The sequence below is a fragment of the Sorex araneus genome, chromosome 3, assembly GCF_027595985.1.
Source record: "Sorex araneus isolate mSorAra2 chromosome 3, mSorAra2.pri, whole genome shotgun sequence".
NCBI lineage: Eukaryota > Metazoa > Chordata > Mammalia > Eulipotyphla > Soricidae > Sorex > Sorex araneus.
Genome location: NC_073304.1, coordinates 123,598,471 through 123,610,737, shown reverse-complemented (window position 1 = coordinate 123,610,737; position 12,267 = coordinate 123,598,471). Strand labels below are relative to the sequence as shown.

At 44.7% G+C, this 12,267-nt stretch overlaps 1 protein-coding gene across 4 annotated transcripts in view; it reads right to left on the bottom strand.

Moving 5' to 3' along the window:
* ATRN (attractin) overlaps positions 1-12,267 on the bottom strand; it is a 156,063-nt gene that overhangs the window by 75,047 nt on the left and 68,749 nt on the right. For all 4 annotated transcript variants that reach the window (XM_055133653.1, XM_055133655.1, XM_004610993.3 and 1 more), the window contains exons 6-9: positions 11,707-11,875; positions 2,888-2,978; positions 1,768-2,011; positions 829-1,012 (exon numbers count right to left, since the gene is read on the bottom strand). In XM_055133653.1, the coding sequence (XP_054989628.1) occupies positions 829-1,012; positions 1,768-2,011; positions 2,888-2,978; positions 11,707-11,875 (688 nt within the window). The remainder of the gene's footprint in view (positions 1-828; positions 1,013-1,767; positions 2,012-2,887; positions 2,979-11,706; positions 11,876-12,267) is intronic.

The following is a 12,267-nucleotide window of genomic DNA, read 5'->3' as shown; positions in this document are numbered from 1 at the left end:
AAGTTTTTCATAAAGGCTGGAAGAGGCTGGAGACACAGTACAGGGGGACAGTGCTTGCCTTGCACACGGTGCACCCTGCCTCAATACCTGGCACCACAGGTGGACCCCGGAGCCCGGCCTGGAGTGGCCCCTGAGTGACAGCTGAGTGTGGCACAAAAACTAAATACAAAAGGCACAGCACACCCAGACAATGGACAAGCACTAAAAAAATTATGATATTTTATGACTGAAAAACAGAATCCATGTTGCATGGTTTCAAAATACATGAGGAAACACAAACAACCAGAGAGAGAGAGAGAGAGAGAGAGAGAGAGAGAGAGAGAGAGAGAGCACTGCCCCATAATTATACTATCCCACAATTCATTATTAGTAAACTTCATATAGACAAGTATGTGGTACAAACCGAGGCAAACTATAATCTCTTGGGGACTACGACCATCTCTGCTCAGGGACTTCAGTGAAGGATGGACCTGCTGTCTTGGTCACCAAGACAACGACCAACAGAATCATTATGAAAGTGAACATAAGGAGTTATGTAGAATAATTTATTCCCTAGGCTTAGGAAGAGCTAAAATGTCACTAAAGCACTGAGCATATGGACATTGAAATCCAGTCCCCAAATTCCATTTTCTAAGTGGCCCATGCCAAAGTTAGAGGATGCAAATATGGGGCCACTTTCTTGCCTTCTACTTATTCCCAAGTGTATCCCCTGGTAATGCTGAACTGAGTTATCTGCAAACTCTTAAAACAAAAAACCACATGGCAGAGTCTGCCTAGAAACTGCCTGTCTGAAATCTGCCCCTTGGGAAGGCAGAGCAAGGAACCTACCACATCCTTGTGTCCACGTCGTATCTGTAGAGATCGTCTGCGAGTCGGTACTTGTTGGCACTAAAAGCCTTGTAGCCCCCGTGGACATAGAGGGCCTTAGTGTTGCGGTCGTAAACACTGCTGTGGCCATAGCCGCCTTGGACCAGGGCGCCCTGGGTGGGCAGTATCGTCCACGTGTTCTTTTCTGCCAAGAGAGAATAGCACGGCCCACACTGAGGCGGCTCCTACCTCAGACGGAAACGTGCCAAACAGCGCAGGACAAGAAAAGGCAACTCAGGAGGCTTTAATGCACTAATAATAGTAATTTCATTCTTTGAAAAATCATCATTTTTGAAGGAAGGTGGCTGAAAACTTGTAACAGAGCCAGGCGGCTAAATTCCAACTCGTTAAACATTTTGATGCCGGAGTTCAAAGATGTCACAGAGGAAGAGACATTCAATTTAAGACTCCGATTCACCTCAGCCGAACACTTACTTATCCATGACCTTTAGTTGCCACTTCACAGATATATACTTACTTTCTTCAATGATCACAAGAGACACAATAAAAATTAACCATAAGATGATTCACATTCAGGAGAAATCACACACTCAAAATCAGTCTCTATAGGGCTAGCCAAAAAAAATTTTCCCTCAGAATATTTGTTGCTTCAATCCATTTTAATATACTTATTTCATCTTTTAAAAATACCCAAAGCACTTAGTTCCATCTCTGGCTGCTTGCCAGACTAATAGCAACAGATACATATTAGACATCGGCATGAATAATCTGAATGTCAGTGGCTAAGACACCGGGTATTAACAGCATCTCAAGATAAAACACTGGCTAAAATTAGGCTAATTCTGGCTAAAGTCCAAATAAGTCCAAATAATAAAGTCCTAATAATAAGGTTTTAAATACAGTACGCAAAACATATCCAGTGGGAAAAGGTGTACGTACCCAAGTCATACTCCTGCACATTGCTGATATATCCATAGAGGGGACAGTGACCAAAGATGACGAGCATGACCACGCGTGTGTCGCTCAACGTGACGATATGTGCCGAATGTCCAACCACTGCGTACTGCTCCTTGGCTCTCGGACTCAGCAGCACCCAGGACTCATTGTGAATGTGGAATACTCTCAACTCATTGGTCACATTCCCTGTTGAATCAATTTTTCCTCCGTACATGTAAATTTTATCCTAGGAAAAATGTAAACAAAATTCTCAAAAAAAAAAAAAAAAGCAAAGGAAGAGTCTGAGAACAGAAACAGACCGTGCCCCTTTAGGTGAATTATTAGGAAAAGGGGAAAAGAATAAAAATAAATCATATTATCTACCATTTTTTTCAACCCTTGCCTTGGGAGTCTCTGAGACGAGAGTTTTCACGTTATAAAATGACTTGGCGATTCTCCCCGCATCTCACCATAAGCCACAAAAACGAGGCAGAGAAAGTGAGTATTCAGGGATACTGCAAAATGACTATTGTTGGCTAAACTTTCCAAAGATCATAAAAGCTAATCTACACTATTTTATCATGTGGCATCACAGTCAGAATATCCAGAAATAATTTAAATCCATTAAAATGACTTATGTTGGGCTGGAGAGGACAGTTTGGGGATTACGGCTGCCAAAAGGAAATTCAACAAAAACAAAAATAATTTCTTGTGTTAAATCCGTTTCAACTTTCACTTCTTCCTATAACTCAAAGATGAAGAAAATGCGGGAGAAGTATTAACAGAACACTAGGGATGCACTTAGGACCACTAAGCTGTACATTAACTCTCCTGAAGGGGCAGAAAAGTGGCTCGGGGCAGAACACACACCCCACATGTGGGTGGTACTGGATTCAATCCCAAGCCCTGAAAATAGGAGGAAAAAAAAACCCACATATAAAAATTAAGTTAAGATGATAAATTCTGCATTGGGTCTGTTTTACCACAATACAACAAAGAAGCAGGAATAACCAATGGTTTTTTGATGACATGGATAACCAACAGTTTTCCAATTACATCATAAGATAAAAAAAAAACTGTGTAAGAGCTGAGTTTCGAGCCCGACAGAACGGAAACACTTTACCTTGTGTAACGCTAAGGAATGTCCGTATCTAACCATGACATTGTTCACAGACTGGTTCAGTGTAAGCCACTCCTTAGAAGAAAGATCGTATCTACAAAATAAACATGATATTTTTACCCAAATGACCAAGTAAAAATATTTTATACTCTTCTGATACAATCCAGCTTGAACATTCTCGTGATAGGGCCAGAGAGACAAAAGTGAGGCACTCGCCTGACATGGCTGTGCCCACACACCCAGCTCAATCCCCTGGCCCCCTGAGCACAGATCCCAGAGTGACCCCCTCCAAAATGAGATGCTCATTATCATTTCATATTCAAAAAAATATCGGGGGCCAGAGTGACAGTAGGTAGTACAGCAGGTAGGGCGTTTGTCTTGCACATAGCCAATCTGAGTTCGCTCCCCAGCATCCCACAGGGTCCCCAAGCACCGCCAGGAGTAATTCCCGAGTGCAGAGCCAGGAGTAACCCCTGAGCATCACTGCCTGTGACAAGGAAGGAGGGAGGGAAGGAAGGAAGGTAGGTCTTTACCAGTGGATGACATCTTGGCTGGGTATAGTAATCCCAATGACCCCCTCGAGTGTTCCCTACGTGAATGTTGTTATGGACAATTATGAGGCCAGCCTGAATTTATTCTCTCTTCTTATGTTTATATGTTTATATATTTGTTAGGGGTATTGTTCTTGATCTTTCTCCCTCCCACTTCTCCATCCCCTTCCCCCACCATATGTCTTTCTCACACTATTTTTAAAGAAGCAAGATAACCCAAATCCATTCCAGGAAGTAGACTTATAAAGTGGATTGCATCCCACTGCAATACTTTTGTGGAGCTCTGACGTTGGAGAATGTTTCCTGAGAGTACATATTCCCATTATGTTCAAGTAAAAAGTCTGTTTCTGTCAGTTTGAAGAAGAGGAAAGAAGAAGAAAAGAAACTGAAGCACAGAAGCAATTTTCCAAATGACTCAAATCACTTCACTTCCAAGTGACGTTGAGGGCGCTGATCTGCATCTCAACACACTTGTTCCTCTTCCACAACACATCAGCCCAAGAACTGGCCAGGGCCACGAAGGTTGCTGGCAAGTCCCCATAACCAGGGTAGGATGAACTTCCAAAAAAGTCATAAAAAAAAAAAAAGCTGTCACTTTCTTTACAATCCAGAGAAGCAATCACAAAGGGGGAAACAGCAGGGCATGGGGAACTGTGGAACCCCACCCCCCCAACACACACAGGATTAAACATAAAAAAGGGCAAACACCAAATAATCACTCCTCCTTATTAGAGCTGAGTTCAAGGTAATGAACGAAATAGCGAGTAACTAGTCCTGAGCAAGCAGTTAATGATAAACTTCAGAACCCAAGAATGAGTTTCCTCGGGCTGGAGCCATAGCACAGCGGGTAGGGCATTTGCCTTGCATGCGGTCAACCTGGGTTCGATTCCCAGCATCCTATATGGTCCCCTGAGCACTGCCTGGGGTAATCCTGAGTGCAGAGTCAGAGTCAGGAGTAACCCCTGTGCATCGCTGGGTGTGACCCAAAAAGCAAAAAAAAAAAATAAAAAAAGATGAGTTTCCTCTGGGGCTGGGTGACAGCACAGCAGGGAGGGCATTTGTCTTGCACGCTGCCGTCCTGGGTTCTATTCACAGCATTCCATATGGTCCTCTGAACACCACTAGGAGTGATTCCTGAGGGCAGAGTCAGGAGTAACCCCTGTGTATTGCTGGGTGTGACCCAAAAAAAGCAAAACAAAACAAAACAAAAAGAATGAGTTTCCATGTCCCACATAAACTCTTCCCTGGTGGCTGACAATGCAGTGGCCATTATACCACTGGGCAGCTTGTCACCACCCTGTCAACCTGGTGCCCTAATCAATGCCTGAAAATCCAAAGACCCAAGAAAGTAAAGGTTCTGAGGACAGGACCAGAACTACCTGAGGCTGCCCACCCAGTAACTTGCCATAGATTCTAAAGTTCAATAATAATCACAGTAGGTCTGGTCACCAAAGTATAAAATTTTCCTGGAACATTTTTGGGCTATATCAACCCATCTGCCCCCTTTACTGGGATCTTTTCTTAGAGCCAGTGACTGTCTATCCTGGGGCCTTTCCTTCCCACATGTCTTTAAATTTCTGTATTTCCAAGTTTTCATCTGTGCTCATGTTGTTGGTGATATAATTTGCATTCTGGTTTTTGCTGTAATTCACGTTTGTTAGGTGTGTAATCTCCCATTTCAACTCATTCTATGTTACCCTTTTGCCTTCCATCATGTTTTACTGAATTCAAATCCCCATAAAGACGGAGCTATAAGAAGCAGCAGTGGAAATGAACCTTTTGCTCGTTCGAGTTGCTTTCCCTCTATGAGAAGTTTGTGAGCTTTTTTTTTTTTTTTTTTTGCTGTGTTCTTTCTCCAGCTGATATTTTTTACTAAAGAGTATCTGTATGACCTATATTGTCACTATTTCATCTCGTGGTTGCACTATGGACATTTGTACTTGCAAAGTATGGGTGACTTCTTTTCCTACTGTATCTAAAACAAGCTTATCTTTGCACCCTCGTTTTAGTGGGAGAGCTATAATTTTAAGCTGTATTGTTTTCGTAGGTCTGAAGAAATAATGAGACTCAAATGGAGGGTTTGCGTGTGGACATTTAGAAAAAGTATTTAGAACTGGAAGATAACATGCTGAGTGAAAGAAGCCAGAGGAGACAAACACAGGATGACCTCACTTATCTGTGGAATACAGAATACTAGATGCAAAGGTGTACTGAGCAAAAGGAGCCTGCCTATATCGCCCTTAACGCCAGTGTCGGACAAAGATGGACAGACAAGGAGAGCAATCAAGGAGGGAGAAGAGAATGAGAAACAATGGGTGAACAGACACCAGCGCTCCAGTTATACCAGTGATATGGTGAGTGACATTGCCATCCATCCAAAGCATCCATCCAAGTTCAACATAACTGAAAACGTGAGATCTAAGGGGCAACCACGGAAACTCTGTAATGTGCCTGTCAAGTTGACAGTGGGGAAGGCAGGGCGTGGGGTGGGGTGGGGAGTCTGGGAACAGTGGTGGAGGGAAGATGACCCTGAAGCAGGGACTGGTGTCGAATTACTGTGTGCCTAAAACTCAACCATCATCACTTTGTGAATCATGACTCTTTAATTTAGAAATAAATTTTTTTAATGTATTTGGACTCTCCTCTGATACTTTGAATGCCTACTCCACTGCCAAAGAATTTCTCAAATTAACTATATTCTCCCCAGCAACTATTTCTCCTATTCTTGATAAGTAAAAACAAAACCAAACACCTACTCAGTTTGCTTTCTCTTAGATCTGGGGCTATTAGTGAGAATTCTAATAATCTCATCAGTAGGCTCCATCCTATTCAGTAGAAAAGAGTCAGTCCTAAGAATCTGGTTCAAAGGTTACTGGGCTCTGGGTCAAAGAGACGGTTCAGCAAGCCGAGCACATGTCACGCATAAGGAAGGCTTCCCACTGCCACAGGTCCCCTGACCACTGTTAGGAGGGACCCCTGGACACAGACTGGGAATGACCCCAGAGCAGCGCCAGGTCTGGCTCAACAAACACATTCAAAAACAAGTAGAAAAGCCAGCAAAGAACTATATGTTAACAAAACCACAATAAAGTTGACTGGATTAGGAGGTGGGTACGGAGCTCAGTGGGAGGCTGCTTGCTAGGTACACAGGAGGCCCTGGGTCTGATACCCAGCACTCCCAAAGAAATAAGTAAAATTAAAGGTTTACTGAATTAGGCAGGTCGTCTTTTTGGCTACCTGTTGCCCTGTTGCTTAATTCTGTACTCTTTTTGTAAAGTTTGTAAAGTTAGCGAGGGAAAGAAAAAAGTGCCTGCCACTGGGTGGGGGGAGTGGCCATGCAGGGTGGGGGGGCGCAGGAGGGGAACTGGAGACATCAGTGGTGGGAATATACACTGGGAAAGAGATGGGTGTTGGACACTGTATGACTAAAACCCAGTCACGAACAACTTTGTAACACGAAGGAAGAAACTTCAGTGTTGAAATTTCCATCGAAAATCTTTCTTTTTTTCCCCTTTCTTCTATTTTCTTTTTTTTGCCATTGCACTATTGCTCTGGTCTCTATTGAAAAATCTTAGCCGAGAAGATCAAGAATACCTGATTCTATAAGAGGACCTCTGTGGGGACATAACTTAAAGGTATGTCGCAGGGGGCAGAGAGATAATACAGCAAGACGGCACTTGCTTTGCATACAGCTGACGTGAGTTCCATCCCTGGGACCCCCTGTGGTCCCCAGAGCACCGCCAGAAGTAATTCCTGAGTACCGCCAGGTGTGGCCCAAAAGCCAAAAGCGAGTGGAAAAAGGCATGTCAGAGGGTTATGTACAAAAAGCTAACAGGGTTATGTAGAAAATAAAGTACAAGTTCTGCACACATTTATAGGAAAACACAGGTGATGATATATTTTAAGTCCTAGAAATACTTCTGAGAGGAATTACTACTTTTACTTTTCATAAGTTATTTTTAAAAATTGCTTTTGTTTTTGAGCCACACCTGGCTGTGCTCAAGGGATAACTCCTGGTGGGGACTGGAGCAGGGGTGAGGGCCATAGAAGGTACGACAGTTGTATGAAATACAACTTCAAGTTGTAAGTCACTTTCGGATGAAATGAAAGTAGAAATACCTGCAATCTGAAAACTAAAATTGGCTTATAAAGTTACCAGCTCAAAAACGGCAAGTTGTCAGCAGAGCCCAGTTCCGGGTGGACGGGAGTGTTTCCAGGAAGCGGCACCTGTGGAGGGAAACCTTTCCCTCTTCTGTGTAGCGCAGACTTCCTGGCACCAAGCCGAGTGCAGCAGACACAGTCCTGGGCCTTGAGGAGCATACCATGGAAAGGGCAGAAATCGAGTGAGCCCAACCCAGGTGCAGAGCTAATGAAGAGTGCTGCCGCTCCAAAGGACATGGGGACTGGCCCCAGGGCAGGGAGCAGCCTTCGCGCCAGGGCAGCCGGCTGGGCTCCGGGAGGCTCTGAAGGAACCAGCGCCAAGGGGCGGCAGCAGGGCAGTCCAATGGAGGGACAGGGAGTGCCAAGGGCACCGGCGGGAGGGCACAGGGGGTGTCTCGGGCTGGGCCGGGTGCAAGGCCCCCACAGCGGGAGCTCCTGCCTGTACGCAGCAGTGTCGGGCTCGATCCCCAGCAGCACCCGGACCCCTGAGCACTGCTCCATTGGGTGGGCTGGGAGCACAGTGGCTGGAGGCAGGAGGGAACATGGCGAGTCCAGGAAGGGAAGCAGAGGTCAGATGATTAGCGGAAGCCTCAGTCCTACAACCACGAGGAACTGGCCTCGGCCAATGACGTGAGCGGGCTGGGAAAGTGGATTCTTTCCAGTTGAACCTGCAGGAGTGACATGCGAACTGCTTCAGCCATGCGCACTCCGGGCCAACCAATGGACACGCTGAGGTGGCAACAGCGTATTGCTTTGGCGATCACCAACACACAATAGGAGGCACAGGGGTGTAAAAAGAAGTACTCAAGGGTAGATTCAATGGGCAGAGCGTTTGCCTTGCATGTGGCTAATCTGGGTTCAATTCCCAGTATCCCATATGGTCCCCTGAGCACCGCCAGGGGAGAGCACTGGAAATGCACCCTGCTCTGAGAGCACAGCCAGGAGTGACCCCTGAGCACTGCCAGGCGTGGCCCCAAAAACAAACAAACAAAATTAGATTTCTGGCTTAAGCAAACAGGAGGACATGGCTTTACACCGAAATGGGATGAATGGGGAAGCTCAAATTTGGACCCGGTGTGTTTCAGATAGCTATCAGTCATACAAGGGCAGAGATGCCGACAGAGGGACAGGTGAGGGAGACTGACTTTTCTTTTTTTCTTTTTGGGTCACACCCGGCAGTGCACAGGGGTTATTCCTGGCTCATGCACTCAGGAATTACTCCTGGCGGTGCTCAGGGGACCATATGGGCCGCGTGAAAGGCAAATACCCTACCAGTCCCCAAGACTGACTTTTCTTTTCCCTCTGTCCTCCCCATTCTAGTGTTGGGTTTTTAAACTTTTTTGAAATGAAAAAATATTAAATCCAAAAACTCCACTGAGATTTTCTTCTTGGGTCATTGTATGTATCAATTCTAAAACTTCCATTTCATTCATCCTTACATCTTCATCTTTCTTGTCTTTGGTAAAACTCTATTCTTCACTTGTTTCACGTGTGCCAGTAAACTGCTCACGTGGAAACATTTTCATGATGACTTGCTTTAAGATTCTTACCAGGTAATTTTCACCTATCTTCATCTGGTGTCAGTGTCTCCGGATGGTCTTCTCTTGCTCAGCTTGAGATTTCCCTAGTTTCCAGCACGACAAATGATTTCTCAGTGAAGCCATACCCTTACATGGGCGTCTGGCTCTTCGCAATGCTGCTATGGCAAACCTCCCCGACCACACCCCGTGGGGAAGGGGAAGACTGACTCATGACCACTCGTTAACCAGGTGGGAGTGAAAACTCAGGCTCTCCTATAGCACAGCGGGTAGGGCGTTTGCCTTGCACTCGGCTGACCCGAGTTCGATTCCCAGCATCCCATATTGTCCCCCAGCACCGCCAGGAGTAATTCCTGAGTGCAGAGCCAGGAGTAACCGCTGAGCATCACTGGGTGTGATGTGACCCAAAAAGAAAAAAAAAAAAACACTCAGGCTCTCCAAACAGTTTCCACGGACAACTCAAGTGGTGGTGAGAGTGACCTCATTACTACGAGCTGGAAAACTCTAGCTAGCAGGGATGGCTCCCACCACGCGCCCACCTCAGCTGGGACCCGGAGTCCTCCCTCTCCACCTGCGCCCATTGAACCCCGGCAGTCCCAAACCTGCAGAAACCAATCACTAACCCCCTCACAGCCATCTTCACAGATTTGTCCTGAGCCCCCCACATACTCGAGACTAAATCTTCTGAAATACACAGGTATGTGGTACCAGTGACGGAAAACACCAGGCCTCATGGGGTCGAGACTGGGCCACCCCTTCCCATCTCCCCACCCTCTGGAGTCTGGGCTGTCACGCCCACAAACTGCCTCCAGGTGCCATTTAAGCGCATTAAGGCCATGATCCAGAAACTCACAAATGAACCTTGGAACCGAGCAGCTCACTGTAGAGATGGCTCTGGACACCAATTACTTGGTGTCCCAGGAGCGAGCGGCCACTTGAGCAGCCACGCACCATCTCATACTATTTTATATATTTTCTTTTTTGTTGAATCACTGTGAGATAGACACTTACAGACATCTTATTAATCTAGCATCTGCCTGTGGGGCAGGCCTGAGTGATGATGGGAAGGTGTAATGCTGGTGGGATTGGTGTTGAAATATTGAATGTAATCAATTACTGTGAACAACTTTATGAAATAAAATTAAAAAAAAATTTTAAAGACATTCCAGCTACATAATGCCTTCTCTGACACATCCCTGGCGGGGGGCAGTGAATACCTCATTACGTTCTGGCACGGGTGAGACTGAGATGCTACACTGAGGCCCTGCTGGCAGGGTGGGGGAGCAGGAGAGTTTCAAGCGGTGGCTGGTGGTGATTGTTGCAGTTTTCCATCTTGCCAAGTTGCTCCTTTCCTTGTCCTTGAGCTAGAGAGAATTTTGGGTTTTGTTCTTTGGGCCACAGCTGGTAGTGCTCAGGGCTTACTCCTGGCCCTGTGCTCAGGGACCACTCCTGGCGGTGCTCAGGGGACCAGATAGGATGTTGGGGATCAAACCCGGCCAACCACGTGCGAGGCAGGTGCCTGCCCGCTGTGCTGCCCCTCTGGCCCAGAATGGGATTTTACTGGACGTTTATTCAGCCTGTGCCAGTGGTATCTCAGGTGGCTGACTTTTCACAGCATCAAGTCTGGGATCTACAAAGCCTGCTTCTCCCCCTACCTGGCAACATGAAACACGGACAAGCATACTATTCTTTGGGTTCTGAAGCCTAGAATCAGCTTTCTCCTAACCTTCAGAGTTTCTCATGTGACATCAAGCATTCTATACTACATTGATTTGCTCGAGCTGGCACCAGTAACATCTCCATTGTGAGACTTGTTACTGTTTTTTGGCATACTATACTTATCCCAGATAATAGGGAAAAGTTTACCTTATTTAAAATATAAACGATTTAAGGTTTTTTCCCATTTCTTGCTTTTTTAAAGAACTGTGTTGTAGCTAATCTATGTTCCTGTGAGATTTTTCTTCCATCTGAAATTATTTTTAAAATGTCTAGGTCATAAATAAATGTGAAAAGAACTTGTACATTTCCCCCAAGTCAATCTCTGGAGATAAATTCACTTGGACAACATTTATTTTTCCTTCAAGATGAGGAACCAGGATGGGACTTTGTTATTATTATTATTTATTTATTTATTTATTTATTTTGTTCTATGGGGACCAGGAAATAGACCATGATCTTGAACAGAATTAGTGGGAGAAATTTATCCTTTCTACCAGCACATTATAAATTCAAACCACTTGACCTGTAGAATGCTAAATAAGAGGTCAACCCCAATTTAAATAAAATCTACTCTAGGTGCCCAAAGAAAATATCAGAAACAATATCTGGAAAAGGTAAGTTATTACTTAATAAGACAATGAATTTGCTGTGACTCCCAATTTAAAAAAACTAAGAATATGACCCCTACACCATCCCCCACCAAATAAATCAATAGTAACCTGAAATATTATTACTGAAACATACACAAGGAATTTTCCCAAGGTAATGAAATTAATGACAATCTCTTTTTCCCCCTAGTTATAAAATTTCAAAATAGAGAACTAAGCTTGCAAAAGAGCCGAAAGTGACTTACGCGAGAACCATGCTGTAATCTGAGTGGTTGAACATGTACCCTCCAATGACCCACATGATGTTCCCATGGACCACCGCCTTGTGAGAAGCTCTGGGGAGCTTTAAGTCAGAATGCTCCTCTCGAGTCCAGAATGACTGGTTAGTTGGCATAGGAATTGAACATCCGGGACCTAACAAAACAGAATAAATTAGCCCTGCAAAACACAGCTTAAAGGTTTTCGGATTGCTGGACTTCATCATCTAAATATAACAAATAAGTAAAACAGACTTTCCTGCAAATATTAAAAAAACAAACAAAAATAGGTGAAGCTGATTATTCCTTCAATTTGCTCAGACCTAAAAATCACACGCTTTCTCCTGCTGACTTGAGCAGACCCAAATCAGAATTTTTAAGAAGAAGTCTGAGAGAAGCAGCTCTCAGAGGAACAGAGCGGGCAGGGATTTTCTAATTCAAATGGAAAAAAAAAGCAACCCTTAGGGCTAAAATGTAACATCAAGTCCTAAGAATAATGAAACAAACGATCCATTTCCTGGAAAATTAAGAAACTTTATTCTTGGAAGG